The sequence below is a fragment of the Cydia pomonella genome, chromosome 27, assembly GCF_033807575.1.
Source record: "Cydia pomonella isolate Wapato2018A chromosome 27, ilCydPomo1, whole genome shotgun sequence".
Lineage (NCBI taxonomy): Eukaryota > Metazoa > Arthropoda > Insecta > Lepidoptera > Tortricidae > Cydia > Cydia pomonella.
This window is the reverse complement of record NC_084729.1, coordinates 5,588,842-5,610,739: the sequence shown is the minus strand read 5'-3', so window position 1 is coordinate 5,610,739 and position 21,898 is coordinate 5,588,842. Positions and strand designations below refer to the sequence as shown.

General features: G+C 37.9%; 1 protein-coding gene and 1 long non-coding RNA gene across 2 annotated transcripts in view; both read left to right on the top strand.

Annotated features, from left to right (window-relative positions):
* The window catches only part of LOC133532484 (zinc finger protein ZFP2-like), a 30,931-nt gene extending 23,613 nt beyond the window's left edge, over positions 1 to 7,318 (top strand). The window contains exons 7-12 of the mRNA XM_061871182.1: positions 9 to 216; positions 1,761 to 1,885; positions 2,491 to 2,617; positions 3,346 to 3,459; positions 4,100 to 4,297; positions 5,686 to 7,318. Of these exons, the coding sequence (XP_061727166.1) occupies positions 9 to 216; positions 1,761 to 1,885; positions 2,491 to 2,617; positions 3,346 to 3,459; positions 4,100 to 4,297; positions 5,686 to 5,844 (931 nt within the window). The 3' untranslated portion in view covers positions 5,845 to 7,318. The remainder of the gene's footprint in view (positions 1 to 8; positions 217 to 1,760; positions 1,886 to 2,490; positions 2,618 to 3,345; positions 3,460 to 4,099; positions 4,298 to 5,685) is intronic.
* A 6,306-nt stretch (positions 7,319 to 13,624) lies between these two features.
* Positions 13,625 to 20,488, top strand: LOC133532512 (uncharacterized). Its single transcript, XR_009801710.1, has 3 exons — positions 13,625 to 14,110; positions 14,709 to 14,871; positions 17,699 to 20,488. It is a non-coding gene; the product is annotated as an uncharacterized LOC133532512 (long non-coding RNA).
* Positions 20,489 to 21,898: the final 1,410 nt, after the last annotated feature.

Sequence of the window (21,898 nt, the reverse complement as noted above, 5' to 3'; positions counted from 1 at the left end):
TCACTTAGATCCCAAGCGCGCGAGCACGAAAAATGGCACCGCGGGCATCTCTACGTGTGTAAACTGTGCGGGCACGCGTCGCGCGCGTCCACCTCGCACCTGACGCACCTGCGCGCGCACCACCGCACGCAGCACGTGTGCGCGCGGTGCGGCGACAGCTTCGTCGGCGCGCACGGCCTGCGCATGCACGAGGGGAAGGCGCACGCCGACCGGAACGTAAATATAAATAAATATTATACAGCAATCTTACGAGTACACATATCGAACTAACAGACCTCAATTCAGAGATCTTCTTCTTCCTTTACAATATGGCCTCCATCAAATCTATGATAATTTTGCCACTGTCATGTGTCGTTGTTCTGTAGTAACTTTTACAATATGGCCTCCATCCAATCTATGATGATTTTGCCACTGTCATGTGTCGTTGTTCAGTAGTAACTTTTACAATATGGCCTCCATCAAATCTATGATGATTTTGCCACTGTCACGTGTCGTTGTTCAGTAGTAACTTTTACAATATGGCCTCCATCCAATCTATGATGATTTTGCCACTGTCATGTGTCGTTGTTCAGTAGTAACTTTTACAATATGGCCTCCATCCAATCTATGATGATTTTGCCACTGTCATGTGTCGTTGTTCAGTAGTAACTTTTACAATATGGCCTCCATCCAATCTATGATGATTTTGCCACTGTCATGTGTCGTTGTTCAGTAGTAACTTTTACAATATGGCCTCCATCAAATCTATGATGATTTTGCCACTGTCATGTGTCGTTGTTCAGTAGTAACTTTTACAATATGGCCTCCATCAAATCTATGATGATTTTGCCACTGTCATGTGTCGTTGTTCAGTAGTAACTTTTACAATATGGCCTCCATCCAATCTATGATGATTTTGCCACTGTCATGTGTCGTTGTTCAGTAGTAACTTTTACAATATGGCCTCCATCAAATCTATGATGATTTTGCCAATGTCAAGTCGTTTTTCGGTAGTAACGTTGTTCGGTAGTTTCTTTTAGTAAAGAGATAGCTGGACTTTACTAAAAGCCACGATGGATTGCCGGGTGTTGATTAAAACATGGTTAAACGCGTTTCAAGATTAGTTTTTCATTAACTGCACGCTTCCACGATAGTTTATTGCATAGTAAATTTTATCAAGAATTAGATATTCGTTAATAATAATAAAAAATCAGCCTACATGCTTCCCACTGGTAAGTGCAAGCCTCTCATGCGCAAGTGGGCTGGGGCTATACCGGGTGTTTCCTGTAACAGGAGCAATAAATTAAACTATAGGCTGTACTCCTCAAACTGACCAACATTTGTTCAACAAGTTTGAAAAGTAACTTATGGTTTGATTTTTATTACACATTGAAGTTAATTCTAAGACGCAATGTATTGCGAATTTTGTTATGTTTAAAGCGTGACAAGCAACGTCAAACACACTGATGTTAGCGTACATTGAAAATAATATTAAATTTGTATGAAAAAGTTAAAATATAAAGATTTCATAATTTTTAAAAGTTGGTATTCAAAGATTATATCATTTTAGGAGTACAATATATGGTTTAATTATTTGCTCGTGTTACAGGAAACACCCGGTATAGTCCCCACGCTGGCCCAATACTAATTGCGTACTTATACACTTTTGAATTTCTTAACAGATGTATGCAGTATGCAGGTTTCCTTACGATGTTTTCCTTCGCCGAAAAACTAGTGGTAATTTTCTGTACTTTGATGACTTATGACTTGACTTGTTTCAGCCCGTAACCGACGACTCTCCAGCGTCAGAGCGCTACTGCGCCGAGTGTGACATCCAGTTCGTGACGCTGCTCGCTTGGAAGCGACACATACTTAGCGCCTCCAACCACGCCTTCAAACAAGACAAGTAAGAGCTTACCTACTCCGTAAGTCTGTATAACATTGAAAACTTTTACGTTTTGAACACAAATTCAAAATGGAGTCTATCGTGAATTTATTTTGTTACCTTTACTTCCGACGTTTCGACGAAAGTTTCATTGGTCGTAAAACAGAGATTTCTGTAGCAACTCGAAAAAAGTATACATAAAATAAATTAGCGATAGACCTGGTTCTAAATATGTTTAACCTATTCTGCTTGTCTAAATACTTACACACCTTAGTTGCAAAAGTGGAGCGTGTGGCGTTCATAGCGTATGTGAATGGCATCAATTTTAATGCGCGCAGATCCCTTTGACGCTTGACGCCCCGCCGAACGCTCCGCTAAACGCTCGCCACCGGCCAAGCCCGAGTGTAAGGCGTGAGCGGACTCTCGAAGCGGAGCGTGTGGTTGACAAGTTATTTGAGCAGCGTGCACTACTCGTATACGTTTGCATTTGTTTAACATGCACGCCCAACTTGAGCTTCAACTCAGGCCTTACACTAAGAAACAATGGATTATCATTGTAATGTATCAAAAATTTGCGTAAATCAAAACTATATTAAATTTGTACGACTTCAAAATGTCTATTTTAGGGGTGTCTGCGTGATCTGCGGGCCCGCCTGTCCGGGTGACGGGACGCATCTGAAAGAGAGCGTGAGGGCGCTGCGCCCCCCCAATAAGACGCTTACATTGCGGGTCACTACACTCACTTGCGAACAGGTAAAATCTATGTTCATTTCCTCTAGACTTTCTGAGCTTATTTTTTAAACCACATATTTCTCTGGGCTTGTCTATGTCAGTGAGAAGCGCATTTCAAATATAATAGTCATCCTCAAAGAATAGATATCCTCAATTGCTCAAAGGTTAACTGGAAGAGATCCCTGAAACAGATAAGTTCGCCTTTGTACAAATGGCGTGTGGTTTTTTCCTGTTTTATGTTTATTTTTGAACAATAGAGTGTTTTACTACTACTACTAGATAAATAGGGTCACTAAGACAAAACAGTGACTTAATTTCAATGCTGAATTCACACGCGCACAAGCACACTTATCGAGTTTGAACCATTCACGTGAATGTGTGCGTTACGCATTATTTTTAAAATAAAAAAATAAATAAAAATAAAATCATTTTAATGCAGACAAAAGTCCATAATAATAGAATAAGGTAAAAATAAGAACTAAAATACAATAAAATGAAAACTTTTTTAGCGACTCCACCTCTACCTACTCTATGGCTTTTATTACATTATGGAAACAGGACTTAACCGCGTATTCAGTTTTAAATTTACATCCGACGTACCTCGTGCGGCAAGATGTTGATGTCAACTTTAGCCAGATTTCTCCGAGACCACGGGGACAACGCCGTCCTCGAAACGTCGGAGGTAAAATTAAAACTTAATACGCGATTAAGTCCCGTTTCTATAATTCTTAATATTTTTTTACTTCCAGTGTGGATCCACGTTCGCAAACGGATCCAAGCTGCAGGCTCATGTCAAGAGGGTCCACCTGGGCGTAAAATACAATAAGCACGTCGTATGTGAAGTGTGTGGCAAGAGTTGTACGGTAAGTTATCATTTATATAAACCTATTTCGTTCTAGGATTTCCGCAATACGATTTATTTAATGTTCGATTTATACACGCTGGTATTCGGTTCAATGGGGTTGGCCGGTCGAAGTATTAAACAGATGGCGCCATCATAGCTTGCCCTGTCAATCCCTAGAATTGTGTCAAATTCTTGTTTTTTTTTTTTGGAATTTTCTGACCTGGATTCCAGTACTTTAAGCCAAATCTCATAGAACAAAACTAGAGACAGGGGCAAGCTATGATGGCGCCATCTATGCAAACCTTTGACAGTTGCCAACCCCATTGTGGAGACATGATTATATAATTAACTACGGAATAAGGATTTTTACCTATTCGTATCTGAACTTACTCTCCATACTGAGACGGGCGCAGTGCAGGCAAAATGGCCTCTGCGCGCCTGATGTGTGACGGATTGTGCCTAGAGGATATTTTAAGACCCGTGCCTTAAAAGACTTTCTTTTTTAACTACACTATGAGAATATATTTTCTGCGGCCTAGACTCATTCATAACTATACGACACATTACGAGCAGGCTTTTTTAAAGTTAAAATGTACAAGGCTGCCAAGTACTCAATCATAGTTGCTCCAAGCCTCAGTTTAACCCTGTTTTTTTTTCAGTCCAACGCCTCACTAAAATACCACCAGCGCACTCACACGGGAGAAAAACCCTATCCCTGCCAATCATGCCCAAAGAGGTTCGCGGACAGCAACCAACTTCGTATCCATACGCGGCGGCACACCGGAGAACGGCCATACTGCTGCCGGCACTGCCCGAGGACGTTTACACAGAAACCCGCGCTTAACAGGCACTATAGGGTATGTAGACACGCTCACGCAAGAAAGAAAACATACAATTTTTATTTTATTAAAAAAAATTTATCGGCGATTGGCTCTAGTCACACCTGATGGAAAGTGAAGACAGGGCCTAAGATGGAGCTCACCGGTTCAGTAGTAGCCTATTCACTCTTGCTTTAAAGAGACCGAGGTCATATTTATCAGGGAATACAGATGGCGGGAGCGCATTCCATGCTTTAGCCGTCGGTACCAAAAAAGAGGAGGCAAACCGTTTGCCTGCAATGTTGCGAACCAATTGGGTACTTGACACATGTTGAATATTATAGCAATTTTTTTTCTAAATGGATAGAAAATGGACCATTCATTATAAAAAAGTGGAATTTAAAAAGACATATTGAGTTTAAAAAAAGATACAAGGCTTCAAAGGCTCAATTTTATTTTTACATTCAAACATAAAGAAATAATATACCATTCGATTCCTTAAATGTTATTGAAAAATAAATTGTATGACAACTATATACATAAACGGAATATTTCACGGTCAAAATAGCAATTCTCTTGATCTTCCATACATTTAGGACGGACTAATGTAATGTAACGCCACATTACATTATCATTTTGTTAGAGGCGTTTCAATCGTCGAGTGCGAGCGTAAGGCTTTATCTCATTTCTGACCTTTGTGTTGCTTAAATGCCATGAGTCCTATATAGACATTTGATCCTCAGGAAAATCAAGATAGATTGACAAAAAAACTGTCAAGTAGCCAATTACGAATCCATAGTCTTCTGCATACACAGTGGTGAGTGTCCATACTGCTGCCGGCATTGCCCGCGGACGTTTACACAGAAACCCGCACTCAACATGCACTATAGTATGTTACGTAATTATTTAGAGAGAAATCATACTAATGCGAAACTTGCCCAAAATTTACACAGAACCGAATACATTCAAATAGAAACCTGCTCTCAACAGACACTATAGGGTATGTGTTGTGCTGTGCATAAGGGTGAGAAATCATACTACAGCGAAGTAGTCCCGAAATGTCGTGGATAGTAATCTGTTAGGGATCCACTGCGCCTGGACTGCTGCCGCCATTGCCCGAGGACGTTCACACAGAAACCCGCGCTCAACAGGCACTATAGGCATACCCTATAATGCCTTTTGGGCACGGGTTTCTGGATTATTTAATATATTGAATACTCTCACGTTGGAGAGAAATAAAAATGCGAAACTTGTCCGAAATGTTGCGGATAGGTAAGGATCCAAAAAAGCCATACTGGCGAGGGCCTGTACGGTTGTTTAATTTGGGGGAATAATCTTTTTACTGTGTTTTTACTCAATGTGTGTATTTAATGCTGCAATATTAGCAGTTAAAAAACCAAGTATTTATTCCAAAATCTATCTTCCAGGTACACACCGGGGCTAAGCCGTACTCCTGCCAGTACTGCGCCAAGAGCTTCAGCCAGTCCAACTCCTTGAAGCTGCACGTGCGAACCGTGCACCTCAAGATGCCCGCCAAGAAACGAGATGATAAGACAGACGGACTCATCTTAGAAAAACTTGAATAAAGATTGTTATAATCATTTACAAAACTTCAAATGCCTCGGTTCAATTTCGTTTCTTTCGAAATATGAATGTGTTAAGCCCGTCACAGAGTGATAATATATCGGCAGATACCGTACTGCATCTTTCGATATCTTTAACGCACTATTGGATAGGGTCCACATACAAAACTATACCGTATATTTTGGTATCCTACGATATCTTATGGCAAGGCATCTTGAGAAACGATAAGAAAAATATTTTCGTATATTTCGTCTCTCTGACAATGTAGGTGCTAGACAGACAGCGACATAGATTTTGGTGTCGTTGTCGTGTGGTGTTTAGCTATACTATATCTGTCGGTATCTTAAGGTATATTAATATACAAGGTGACCTTAGCCATTGGACAAACCCTGAAATCCCACGTAGGGTTACTTCTGAGGAATGCTCTGACGTTAATATTTTTTAAATTAGAACAAAAGATAAAAAAATACTTTTTTCGAACAAAAGTTATTTGAACTTATTTGCAATAATCGACAACAAAAAGAAACACACTGTGTTATTCTTTGGCAGTGTTTTTGACAATTTGTTCGAAATATTTGATAATGATGACATTTTTCAAAAGTCAGAAGCTTATTAGTGTCATAAATAAAAAAGATAATCAAAAAGGTTGAAGAAGGTTCCATACTATTCTTTGAGGACCTTAGGAGCTACTAACACATACAGGCTGCTCCAAAGTAAAAATTGGTAATTTGTTAATTTCCTCGAAACTGCTTCACCGGCTGTTATGATACTTTGTACACTGGTTCTAAATACCCTAATGCATATGTACCTTTCGGCTTTGTCCAATGGCTAGGGACACACTGTATATTGTCAGGTTACAAGCAAAACTCACTAATTACCACCACAAGTTGATAGCCATAATGAACCATATTACTACTGAATTTAAGTTGATTTTTGTTTAATTATTTTTTAAGTAATTAGTGAGTTTTGCTTGTCACCTGACGATATTATCGTCCCGTCTGTGACGGGCTTTAGCCTTAACGTTAACTGGTAAAGAATGCCTTATAGCATTAAATTCGCCTTTTATATGTTAAGATTTCCTTTTGTGCAATATAGCTTTAATAAGTCTTGATGTAACTGCTAGAGAAGTTATAAAACCCTAGTCAGACAGTGACTATGTTTGAAATAAAGGACAAAAACTGCCTCACCCGAGACTCGAACTTGCGGTTATTCCCACTAGTTACCACCAAGTTACCAGTGGTAATTACTGGGAGTTTTTTTTTCAACCTTTATTGTCTCCAGAAAAGTCTTTTTACTATTTGTTTATAAATAAAGCAGTAAAAATATATATCTAAACCATTTTGTTGTAGTACTACTGCTAAACAACATTTTTTTTAATGTATGTATTTATAATTATTAATGCATAATATAATTGTAAATAATTGAGATTGTAATTTTTTGAATCGATATTTAAAGTAATAAATTATTTGAACTTGATACCTATCTTTTCTCTCTCTCTCTCTCTCTCTCTACCTTTTCAGCAATTCAATTAAATGTCAGCGGTACAGTCACCATCATCACAGAAAATGATCTTTTGAGCTTTCAAAAAAAATATTGAAGACCTGATTCTCAAAGATCTGATGTTTTCGGGTACTTTCTACTCAGAATCACTAGCATATTCAATCTTGATGATAAAAATGTCCCAAAAATTTGTATGGAAATTGTAGTTTCCACTACGTCAGGCTCATACCGAGTGAATTTTTTTTTTACACTAAATCGTGACGTAATGGAACGGACATTTTGGGACATTTTTTTAAATGGTAGGAGGGAGATAGGATTTCGGCCTTAAAATCAGTGTAAAAAAACCGAAATGGGGTTGGAGACACTAGTGCCCATTGACGTCAGGCTCGGCGATCGGCGACTCTCTTAAGCAAGTAGACAGATTCCGATATCTGGGGAGCACAATAACATCCAAGTGCCAACATTGGATATGTTTCACCTTAGATGCCTGCGTGACATTATGAACATCTCTTGGTCAGATCGTGTCAGGAACACCGATGTTCTACGCCGTGCTAATGTCAGCGGCGTTTTAGCCTGTCTAATGCGGCGACAACCGCGATGGTGTGGTCATGTCTCCCGTATGTCTAATGACAGAGTTGCTAAGCGCATCTTCTACTCAGAGTTGCCAAGTGGCAAGCGGAAACAGGGCGGCCAACTGTTGCGCTACAAAGATGTGCTGAAGCGTCACATGCGGAGATGTGACATTGAAGATTGAACCATCGCACGGGGAGACTTCGGCACAAGATCGGCCGAAGTGGAAGCATACATATTAATACAGAAATGTTATTATTCAGTTGACGACTTTTATAGAGATAACTATTTTGATATCACATTTAATAATTCATTTTTAGTCTGCATTTGTTTGTTTTGTTATTTTTGGTCTGTCTAAAATTTATAAAGAATTGTGGATTGATTTGTTGATATTTAATTTTCAATTGATGACTTTTACGGATGATTTATATTATAATCTTTTTTCAAATGATTTTCCTTAATTATAACATATTAAAGATTATTTTGTAATTATATAATATTATTAGTGTTAATATGTACATAAGTTCTTGCTTTGCCCTAACAGGGCCCATGTGAAACTATTTATAATATTGTGTAACATCTATATTTGTACCATGGTCGCAATAAAGTATTATGATGATTTACTGTGAGTACAAAAGTGCAAGCCTTTGAAGAGCAGAGGCGAGTGGAACTCGACGCGAAGTGTGAAGAGTTTAAGGTCGGGACCACCTGCAGTCATAAACTACAATTTTGTCGGAGGGGTGCTGACTTGCGGTGAGTGTGGACATACAGTTACTGCAAAAAAATACGAGATAGAAAAGAGTATATCGCTATTGTATAATAATAATAATAAATAATAATAATTCAGCCTATATACGTCCCACTGCTGGGCACAGGCCTCCTCTCATGCGCGAGAGGGCTGGGCTATAGTCCCCACGCTAGCCCAATGCGGATTGGGGACTTCACATACACCTTTGAATTTCTTCGCAGATGTATGCAGGTTTCCTCACGATGTTTTCCTTCACCGAAAAGCTAGTGGTAAATATCAAATGATATTTCGTACATAAGTTCCGAAAAACTCATTGGTACGAGCCAGGATTTGAACCCACGACCTCCGGATTGAAAGTCGGACGTCATATCCACTCGGCCACCACCGCATATACAATACTTTTTCTACGAGTTATCTAAAATAATACTCGTTTTACTATAAAACGTAAATAATTAATGAAAATTGGTAAGTATCTCAGTAGACAAAAATAGTTGCGTGTTTGTCTTTTCTATGGGAGCGCGGCGGCACGTGATTGTTCAAATTCTTTCATAGTTGACTACAGCGTATCGAAATGAATATTATAGTTGAGTTGGGAGTCAATACATGAAAACACGCAATTATAGTTTGGTATACGAATTCTCAATTCAACCATTCCAGTCGACGAGTAGAAAAAAGTTAATGCCTTAAGGCATTCTCTACCAGTCAACCATAGGGTCAGTATACTATGGTACGGTATACTATGTGGGTGGCTGTCACTGTTGCCTGGTAAAGGGTTCAATAAGTAACTTGTGATATAAACATAAATTAGGTACAGCCTGCATCAAACGAAGCGCGTGTCAGACTACACCTCGAAAGTATTTATCATTCTCTACACAGATAAAAAAGATATCTTAATTCAAAACGCAAAACTCTCTTGCACACGGTTGCTTACATAAAATAATAATTTGCTTAGTCCAATAAATATGTCTTGAGTTAAAAACAACATAATTTTTTAAAGGAGAATAAAAAAAAATTTGTTTTATCTTTACACATTTTTAAAGCGAATGGTAGTGATTTAAGTTAAGATATTAATTATTCGCCGCAAGAAAAAAATGTCTTAGTAAGAGATATAGCACGCTCTTAAAAAACGGTTTTATCTTGAGTAACTCTTCCTCAAACCAAAAATATTACCCAATTCCAAAGAAGAACCACCAAAATTTTCCTTTGAGACTTTTAAGTTTTTAGGCAAGAGCGATTAATTCTTGGTTTGATGTTTTCAATATACAGTAAAGAGCTAAAGCTATTTTAAAAAAGAAGCACCAAAACTTTGGTTTGAGACTTTTAAGTTTTTATACAAGAGCCATTTTTTTTATTTTTTTATTTATTTATAGGTTTAAAGAATAAGAAGAACAAAGAATGAAAATCTTTTATTTCAATTTATGGTTACAGACATACCAGGGGTCTCTATACTAGGCAACGCCTGTATCGCGGGAAACCAATTACAATTCAAATATCAGAACTATATTATTAGTTACAATTTAGAGTCTAACATTTGGTAAGAAAAAGAAACTAATACTAAACACAAAATTTAAACTTGATAATTTTTCTCAAACATCTCGGCAATGGTCGCATTTTGTTGATTTTGTTCGTAAATCGAAAACGCAAATTGCCTAATTTTTATTCCAGCGACGACCAGGCTGACGCAACTAGGAACAAAATAAGTTTTGTATGGAACTTGTTTCGCAAATCTTTGCCAACGAAGAAAAATAAAACGTCAGTGCTATTTATTCTGTCAAGTTTACATCAAGTCAACTGTCAGCCTAATTATTTTGTTTGTTATGAAGACTTCAATGTTTTGTTCGGGTATTTCGTGCAATTTCTTTATTATTTAGTGAAAATATCGAAAATAGTGAACCGTGATCAGAGTAAAGAGCGACTTTGTTATAATGCCACCGAGAAAATGGTTTACTAAGTGTGAAATATACGGCAAGCTAGCCACTCGAGAAAATCACGAAAAAAGGGATTTTATGGTGAAATTTCCCTTGGATAAAGACCGGTACGTATTGCTTTAGATACTTTTGACCTTATTTTGGTGCAGCAGGCTTTAAACACATCGAAAATTTGATATTTTATATTATTTTTAGTTGTGAACTAGGGATGTACTAAAACTATCGATAATTGTATGTTTATACACAAATAAATGCCCGTACCAGGATTTGAACCTGTGACCATCGGCTTCATAGGCAGGGTGACTGCCCAGTAGGCCAGACCGGTTCTCATGATTAACAGACATATAAATACATAAAAAGTTAGAGCATTGATAAAGGGTTGTTGATAACTGGATGCTGAAAAACATGATTTATAGATGCATATTAGCGCTAAATAATCAGTTGATCATCTCATTAGCAAATACTTGCAATATAAACTGTAGATAAAGTCATGTTTGTCCAAGGCTGTATGTTTTCAGATGCAGGCAGTGGGTCAAATTTGTTGGGAACGAAGACCTGACGATACATCTTCCCATAGAAAAGTAACATTTATGGAAACATGTATGTGCAGAACCTTTTGAAAATAAAGCTTTAAAAAAAAACACGACTAAAAAACTGTATTAAAATAATTCGGGTCCACATTAAGCCCGACCAGATATTAGTCCACTCAAAGAACTATCCACTATATAACATACAACTTAAATGTGGACTCGATGCTAACCTGATTTTGAGTACAAAATTTATAGACAGGAGCCTATGTTTCAACCCTCCCCATTTTATCGATATCGATAAGAATCGCAAGCGTGTAGCGTACTACACTATTTAAATCGGTTATGTTGGTATTATTGTTCCTTGACGGTTCTTTGTGGTAGATTTTGGTAATGATTTGCGAAACAAACTGAGTCCACTCGCTAGTATGGAAGTCCCGTCTCTTAAAACGTAGTGATTATATGCTCTTTGGCGACGACAACGCATGGCCGCCTCGCGCCCTGCGCGGACGGAGTGGGCAAAATATGTGAAACGAGGAGTGTAAGTGAAATTTTGGACACGAGGGTGGTAATTCGTAATTAAATACCAGAGTTTTTGAATATTCTTACCCCCGGAGTTACACACAATGTTTTTCATCACACTTGCGAAGAAATAACTAAATTTTAATCGAAATAATGCTTAAATACCAGAGACATGTCAGTCGCTTCGCTTGACAGACAGATGAAGTGTGCGAAAGGGAAGCCATGACGTATATGAACAAGCCATAAGTGCGAAAGAGGCAGACTACATATGAGAAAACGTAACCAATTTTGAGTTCGAAGGCGGCCGGCCGAGGCGGCCAAAATCATATTGCCGTATTTTTTAACGTGAAAAATATAAGAGAATCATAAAGAAAAATATATATTAAGTAATTTAGTGACGATGGTGTCATGTTGTGTACCGGGTTGTAGTGTTTCAGGGCCAAAAAACCCAGGAAAATACTCATTTCACAGGTAATTTTGATATTCCTATCGAAATTTTCGTAACGATATTTTATCAAATTAACAGCATAAAAAGTGTAAAAAACCAATTTATACAGTTCATTATAAGTTTTTCTTCAATTGTGTGTTAATATTTCATCATATTAGTCAATAATTTAGAATATTTTGTGTAAAAACCTAAACTGTTACTTTACGGTAGGGCTTGACAAAATGTTCATATGACTGTATCGATAACTTGTCGGTATATTAGTAGGTATGGAATTAGTTGTTCACAAGATAACATTAAGATATTACCCTTATAACCGACTTAAAATAATAACGATTGTTATAATACCTTTTTTGAAGGTGCACATGTTTATCGATAAATTTAAACTTCACTTTCCAACACAGTACTTACATTTTAACCACTTTTCCACGGCTTTGCCGCCAACACAAGGAAACACAAGACAGCGTATACTTGTACACAGCGTATACACACCCAACCCAGCTTGTCGGCAGGAAAAGGCGCGAAATTCAAATTTTCTTTGGTAAGTCAACTCTTTGCGAACACATTTTCAAACAACTTCAACTTTATCATTTTCAACTTTTCAAACATATTTAAAAAAGTTGTCGATAAAGCAGTTAAACATCGATAGATTATTAAGCTTCTGTACCGTTATTTGAAGCCTATTTAATATTTGAGAGTGCGATGCTGTTTGACAGATGACGTAGCGGTTCACTATAGGCTGACACCTACCCCCTGGTACTCGTATTTCAAGTTTTAACCCCTCCACCAGGCGCACGTGGAGTGCGGCCGCGGAGCTCTTCATTGGCGTTCTGTTTGTCGGAACGTTCGGTTCACTGCAAGAAATTCTTAGAAATCCTTAGATTCTTAGAATTTTTTGTAAGTACTAATTAAAAGTATTGTAAACGGTTTTACCGTTCGATTGTTAATATTACTTCAATGATTTGATGGACAGCTTGTGTTCGTCAATGTGTTTAGCAAAGCTGACACCTCATCGATTCACATCGCGAGCGCAGCGAAGCTGTCGCGTAAGTAAGCGATTCTTATTTTATTTTGTTTACAGCGAATCGAATCATTTTATGCACGGAGCAGGTCCTTGAAAAAGTGTAAATGTGAATGGCAGTTTATAGGCCACAGTTTATTGTCCTCCGAAAGGGAGGTTATAACCACAGATTATTAATTAGTTACTTCGACTAATTGGCGCTTATGGGTTCGCCGTACGTCCGTTAAGGACGCAGCTATAAGTGTGAGCGAGAAAGAGGTCGCGGTCCGGTACGTCCGTCTGTTATGACTTTTAGGATTAGCACATGAAGCATACAACAAGAAAACATGATTATCTTCATGTGTCTCAAATGTCACAATGTCAAACTTGTTAGGATTTAAAAAAAGTGAAATACGCCTCTTATAATCTCTTCAATGAAAATAGTGGGAGCCACTAATGCACAGCCAAATAATGCACAACCCAGGAATGTACAGCCCAATAATTGGCGTCCATCATGGACGCCAATTATTGGGCTGTACATTCCTGGGTTGAGCATTCTCGGGCTGTGCAAGTTCGGTCCGGGGCGATAATACGAAGCCACTCTTTTCACAGGGCAATAATGTACGACCCTATAATTCGCGTCCACTAATCTGAGTCCCTTGGCTTTCAATTATCGGGCTGCGCATTATTGGTACGGGTCGAGAATGCTCGACCCAATAATGTACATCCCAATAATTGGAAGCCAAAAACCAGAGACATTTTTTTTTAAAGACAGCTGTCAAAATTAGTAGGGACGTTCTGACATGAGCTCTTGACAGTTTAAAAATAATCGGTTTTTTCTAGTGACATCTTTCAATGATATTGACAGTGTTGACACTTGTTGGTTTACATTACGCTTTGTTATCATCTTTTTATTTTTAATGTATGGTTTTCAAGAGCTCTAATACTTGTAATGTATGCATGAAATCATATGGCAAGAGAACCTAAATCGTTTTGGAACTATATGAACTCTAAAAGAAACAGTAGAGGTACGGAAAAAATATTATTTAATGGAACCTTTGTCCGGTAAACAAGTAGTGAATTTGCTAGGTTTTTTCACTCTGTATACAGTGTGAAGGTGTGGAAAGTTGGAGGTAAGCGCCGCAGCCCGCAATAGTCGCAGCGGGCACCGAGAAGAGCGCTGTAGGGGTTCAGGTTATGACAGGCTAGATATACAAGACGTGCGACGAGCCCTTCAACAACTTCAAGCCAAAAAAATCTTCTGGTCCGGATGGTATTCCCTCGTGCGTATTTAAGGACTGTAGAATTGTGCTGGCGGAGCCGCTATTGCACCTCTGTTTCAAGCTAAAAGTATTCCTAGAAATTTATAAAATTACTTGAGTGATAACCAGTACTGATAGGTGGATCAGGAGATAAGGCAGAGGGTTTCGACTTTCGAACGACAAGAAGTTCGGCCAGCAATCTTCTTAGTCACGTAGTGCAGATAATATGTATAGTGGGTAGCAGGAGTCAAACTGATAATGGTTACTTTGACTTTAAAGACACTAGATCTGGTTGATAATGACTTGTTGCTGTCAAAGTTAGCAGGCTTTGGTTTTACCCCACACTCACTTAATTTTTTTGCAGACTACATGAGGGAAATACAGCAGTATGTAGATTATGAAGAGCACGGATTGAATCCAGCAGTGACATGGGCCATTTGTTCAATAGAATATCTTGGTTATATGGAGATTGGCTGAGAAAGCAAGGTGTATGCTACAAGGTGCAGGTTTCTGCAAAATATATTAGGGTGAGTCCATTAAGACAGCTGTTTATCTGAAAAACAGGGACTGGGTCATTGGTCAATGGGTCATACACCATCAAAAACTCAATCTTAAGAGCAAATCTACAAAAGGATGCATATGTTGGTGGATCCCCTTAATACAAAGAAACATAACACTTTCAGAAAATATATATTCTCTAATTATAATGCATGATATGATAAATTTACAATGGTCATGTAACAACATTGTTACCTGACAGGCAGTCTTCCACACATGTACCTTAATTAATTTAAATAATTATAGTCCGCTTTTTTCAGATTTCCTCAGTTTGAGGTTTTTTAGATTACTTCAATTAAAATAATTTGTAGGTTCGAAAAATTCTAATCTTAAAAAACAATGCTGAGGTCAACACTGGTGAGTGTCAAATGGCAGGTGGATGTCAGCAATTTCAATAAAATATTTATAAACATGTTAAACCTTCTTTGTACTTCAGTGTACATTTTATAGAAACCTGTGTACCTGTGTATCCGTGAAATGAGATATAGACTCAAAACAAATGCAGGTTTTTTTTATATACCACATCGGTGGCAAACAAGCATACGGCCCACCTGATGGTAAGCAGTCACCATAGCCTATGGACGCCTGCCAGCAAACAAAAAGTCTTCTGGAAATCGATTTTCACTCATGTTGTCTCGGATATGAGTGAATATGGTATTGATACATTCAGTGTAATTCCCTGAACACAAATATATGAGATGACAACGGCGAAAGTGGTAGGGGTTATTATATACATACCCACGCTCGTAAAACATTACCCTCCTGACACAGTCGGGTAAAAATATGTTTTCAGTAACAAAATAGTATTTTTACCCGACTGCATCAGAAAGAGGGTAACGTCTTTCGAGCGCGGGTATGTCTATAATTATGTCTATTTATTTGGCACGCCCTACAGCTCAAACGGCTGGGCTGGACGGTTTTTGACATATGAGTTCTGGTTGAATTTGTCAGAATTTTGGTAGTGACAGGCTATATACATTTTCAAAATGGCGCCCGCTAATGAAAAAACGGGGGGGGGGGGGGTCTTACCATAGCAATATGGGTACCAAATGAAAGTTACCTAGTGAAATGTTCTTTCAAAAATATATGTGAAAAGTCGGGTTTTTTGTGTTGCAGTTTAATATTAATATTTTTTGATAAATCTGGTTAATTATTTTTTATCATTATAAAGAGGATATTAACAGTCACATAGCGAAGAGTCTCGATCAACACCTTGAGAGACTCTCGCTAGGTGGTTGTATCAAGGGTCAGATGCAGAAGGCGATGATCTTGGACACGGCGCGGATAGTCCGGCGGTTCCTCTCTCTGCGGCCATGACCACCGGCAGCTTGGGCCCTGCCCCGCTACTGGCGGCACCCTAGGTTAAGTTTTTTATAATGTGTTTATATGTATTTTTGTATTCTTTTTGTATGGTTTTTTGTATTTTACTTTTATGTATAATCATATTATAAAATGTCTAACCTAAGACCCAAAATAAATAAAGAGATTAAGGGTGCCTTTCGACCAGAGATGTGCTATACTTGCTATGCTATGTTATCATACATTTGAAACGCAGCTCCAGCTGCAGCTACGTTTCAAATGTATGATTGAAAACATAGCATAGCACATCTCTCGTCGAAAGGCACCCTAATAATAAAAATAATAAAGACGTTTATTCAAAAAGTTTAAACTTAGGTACATAATAAAAGTACACAATAATGCTTACAAACTAATTGAAAGGGAAAGTGGCTCAGCTAATGTCTACGCCAAATGGCCAAAATTGTTGAAAGTTTTCAACTAATTTGTTAGAGCAAGTATTGAAAAAGTTACAGTATGTTATATATTTGTTATCTAATCACAAAGCCCTGTTATTTGGTACCTCACATGGTATGCTTAAAGGAAAATAAAATAAAAGTTTGTACTGCCGACTTTATGACGTCACAGCAACTACCCCCACCACTTCGCGCTTGTCATCTCGTATATTTGTGTTCAGGCATTGACATATATCTAAGGACGGGCCTTACGGGCACTAAGAATGGTGCTAGTTTAGTGGTGTCACTCACGAGCCAATCCTACAGTCTAACGCAACTAGTCGCGACCAATCGCGCATGTGATGCGAACTCATCAACAATTGACGTTCTGGCGGTAGACTGTACGATGGGCTCGAATTCGTGTGCGTGACACCGCTTTACTGACCCCATTCTTACCATTAAGGCCCGTCCTTAGATATATGTCAATGTGTTCAGGGCATTACACTGAATGCATCGATACCATATTCACCCATATCTGAGACGACATGAACGAAAATATAAATATAAATATGAATATATATATATATGTTTGTATCTCTTTACCTTTGGCTATTACTACTTACGATTATAACGACGAAATTTCGGTGGTCCCTTCATCGTCGTTATATTATATCCGAAATCCATTGTATGTGGTTTCGTACCCTTTTTTAAGCCTAGGTCGTTTTAGGAATAGATGTACTGATTTCGTTGTCTGAGTACCCATAACACAAGCCTGCTTGGCTTACCGTGGGACTTAGTCAATTTGTGTAAGAATGTCCCTATAATATTTATTTATTCTATTAAAGGTTTACAGAGGTACACTGAATGTGCAATATAACTGCATACTTTTAGTGCGGTAGGTACAATGACAAGATTTCATAGCTCAACCCGCCATCCTGACGCTCACCTATAGTGATACATATTAGTAAATTGTAATGTATAGTTATGAAAGTAAATTAAAGTTCATGTTGCACAGATAAAATCACTTTAAACAACGTTTCTAATGAAAATAAATCTCAAATTTCAGGAGCTGATACAGGCAGCCAGAATGAGTCTGCTGGGTCGCCGGCGCCGGACGCGCGACGCGCGCCTCGGGCGTCTGACGTCTTCGTGTGTCTCGCCAGTTGCAGGGGAAGATGCGAATAGTTATAAAGGCGTGCATGACGTCGCTAAAAAATGATAGATATAATACTAATCTTGTTGCCCGAGGTATTCCTCAAGTTCACGGGGTAGATTACAGGTGTAGTGCATAATCCTTTACCATTTTGACGACCACTCTGGCCTAGTAGGTAGTGATCCTGCTTATGAAGCCGATGATCCTGGGTTCGAATCTCGCGGTAACGGAATTTATTTTAGTGATGAGTACAGATATTTGTAGCTGAGTCATGGAAGTTTTCTATGTGGGAATTATTCAATTTGTGTAAGAATATCCCTTTAATACTTGTTTATTTATTTTTCGTATTTTCTCGGAAACGTTGCTATTCGTCATGCTACTTCAGTCAACCTCAATACTTATTGTACTGAATGACCGAAAAAGCATGACACGTTCGTACGTTTTCGTGAAAATACGTTGGTAAAGGAAATTGCGCTACATTTTTAAAACCTATTCACCTGTCAGTAAAATATGAAAAAGGAAAGTTCATGAGTTTCATAATTTTCTTTCCTCCAACAGCTTCCCATGGAGCAAATGTAAACCTTTTGTGCATGTCAATAGTTCTCAAATGGAATTGGTATAAGTCATAATATAATCGTAGATCAAAATTAGTACATTACGATATACTCGTATAAGGAGTGTACCGAAAAAAAACTGTAAACTTCAAATGAAAAAAAACTGATGCAGTTGAGAACAAATTAAGGTTTTTAGAATAACTACAATAAAAAGCGACTTTTAATTTAGATAATTGTCACTTTTTTTTATTTGTTCTGTAGGAGTGATAGGCAGCTTGTTCCTAGCGCATTCAGTGGCAGCTTTTTACGGACCCGTTTTTCATATTTGCCTGCATCACCCCGTCACCTGCTGGAATTGTTAATGTTTTTTGGCTGTTTCATTCTTCTCTTTTAATACACTTTTGATTTGAGCCCAATAATAGTTGATAGAACGGCACTGCAGGACGTTTGGAGCTCGTACTCTATTCTATGTCAACTGCCAAATGCGATTTTTGTAGGAAGGAAATTGTATGATTTTCGATTTGGCCTAGAATGATTATTATTCCAAGATTAATAATTCTGGTTTTACGCTGTTTGACTTTACACCGGCAAATAAAAGAGATGCCTAAAAATATTAATCAACATCTCCAGAAATAATCATTTTCTAAAAATGCAACATTTTAAAATAAATTTAAGAAAGAGATCAACATTTAAACACACTTTTAGTGCTTTATAGGTTTCTAGAACATATAAGTCATTAAGTTACATTCTTATTTTGGTAAAAAAAATAGCAAAAACGTCTCAGAAAAAATTCAAATAATCATGTCCAAAAATTGCCAATTTTTGAGTTACTAATTTACTCAAACTTTAAAATTGAAAAAAAAAATACTTAAAAACATATTTTTTGTGCTTTTAACCTAGGTATGAGATACTTGCAACATAATCATTCTTACTCTGTCAATAAGAAATTTATACCTCTAATTAATTTTGAACCTACGAAAGTCTGACATCTTATTTTCACATTTATAAGCGAATTTCTTAATTAATTGTACTTAATGTTAAGTTTGTGTTAAATGTATTACTGTAAAGTTGTCCATTAGGTGAAATATATGTGAAAGTCGCTTCTAACAGAATACGCAAACGTGGAGTCACGGGACAGGCTTAGCCTAGTGTGACCCACAAAATTTATGTAATTTTATCTGATTTTTAAAAATAAAATTTTACTTTACAATCTGTACCTGTTATATACCTTTTTAGGGTTCCGTAGTCAACTAGGAACCCTTATAGTATCGCCATGTCCGTCTGTCTGTCTGCACCGGAAAGCTACCTATGTTTTTATAATAATTATCTGGTGCTTTATTTCATGTATGGTGTGAAATAATTTATTTTAAATACAGTCAAATTACGGGCATCTTACCAGTCTACCATAGGGCAAATCTGAAATGGGTCAAGGTCGGTGCAGTGACAAAAAAAAACATTTTACCTCCTTTTCTACATAATTAGGCGTAGTTCGCTGTCTTTTGTATGTTTCGAGTTTGCAATATTCTTACCCCCGGAGTTACACACAATGTTTTTCATCACACTTGCGAAGAAAAAAAACAAAATTTTAAGCGAAATAATTCTTAAATACGGTGACATATCATACATTCGTCCGATTTCTTGGAAGGTGAGGCATCGAAGGCACAGACCTATTCGGCATTCAGCCACGATTGAAAATTAAGTAAAAATATTTTAATCGGATGTTAAAATAATCAAATTAAATTAAATTATAAACGTCAGTATTTTAAAAGTAAAACTCATTTATGCTACTTGGTTTGTATGAATAAGTGACATAATTAAAGAAAAAAGCTATAACTCCCTAGAGAGTTATAGATTTTTTTTCACAATCCATAAATCCCGCGGCAACAAAGTAGGCCTTTGTCCTTCAGCACACCTGCATGAAATAAGATCTTTTTCGAGCAAGTGTGATGAAAAGATTATTGTTGATTTTGGATTTCATACAATGGAATTAAAAAGACAGCGGCCTACGCCTAATTATGTAGAAAATGAGGAACCAATGAGAAATGATTTTATTATAAATTTGTATAAATGTATGTGTCATTACATAAAATTTACTTAATAACTATGTATTTCATATTTATTATAAATATATTACAAGGCGTTGTACCTATGTCGATGTTTCACTTATATGCCCACCAATATAGCCTAATGTAGATTACCACTGCAAAGCCAGGAAGGCTAATCTTTAACACGTTGGCTGCCATAAACATCACCGGTGGGATCACGTAATCTTCTCTGGCCAGCTCTCTGGCTGTGTCGCTATGACCATCACCGGTGGAATCGAAAACTTGTTACTTACATCTTTATTAACCTCAGTAATAGTCCGATGCTGGGAACACGAAAATTGTATGGGGCGTGGGAGGAACACTTTCGGTGAAGTATGGTGGGCAGCCAACGTGTTAATACTTCGTTTATTTTTGGTAGGCTTAATTTGGCTGCCCTTTTTAGGGTACCTTCCACGTACCTACCGTAATAGGGGACTACTACGTAAAAACCGTATGTAAAATAAAGGTAAAAAAGACCTATTTCTAACTTAAGAGTTATTAGCCTAGCGCCCGCACGGTAGGCCCTCAAGTGTAACTGGGTCGCAGCTGAATTTTGTCCATAATGGCGGTGAATACTGAATACTTCATCAAATCATCATAAGAAGCCTGTCGAAGAGCCCTTGCTCTTTCCATACTCTTGGACGTAGCCATGTGCAAGAGTATGGAATAACAAACACTTTACGAAAAATACTAAAATGACTGTCTACCAAACTTGTGCCTTGAGCATACTCTTGTAGGGGGCTGAAAACTGGACGTCGTACGCTATATAAAAAGAGAAAGATCCCCGCATTTTGCGAATTTCGATTTTCGCGGTAGGCCCCCAGGAACAAAGAAGGAATTTACACCTGCCACGTGCGCTGCCTAGGTACGTAGTGAGTAGGTACGTATGGTATACTAAACATAAACATAACGTGGAAAGACAGGGTTACTGGGTACCAACGAAAGTGTACTGGAGATAGCTCAACTTCCTAATATCACCGCGCTTATGATCTGAGACCACGCTACTCAGTGGCGGATTAACCGAACAGCAGAAAAAGCATATGCTAAGGGCCCCGCGCCTGGGGGGGCCCCGCGCTCGACCCCGACCATGCGATTTCGGTACGCGGAACCGGCCAAGTTCAAGTAGAACTCGCACTCCGCGGATCCTGTACTACCACATTTTATTAACAATGTATTTCTTTTCGTAAGCCAGTAACAATATTGATCAATTATTATTATTTTATTATCCTGTCTATTTTTCTTTACGACGATACCAAATTTAAAGAATTTTTAGGCTTACGCAAAGACCAAGAGCAGAGTTTAGCAGAAAACCGAAGGTGCAGAGTGTCTCAAAACTTTTGTGCATGGCTAAGCTGCAGGAAACAGAGCTCGGAAACGAACAAAAGAAGATACTGTGTTTAAAAACATATTAGTGAAAAGCAATGAAGGATGATTTCTTTATTAATTATTATTTCAAATAACAAATTGCACCTTAC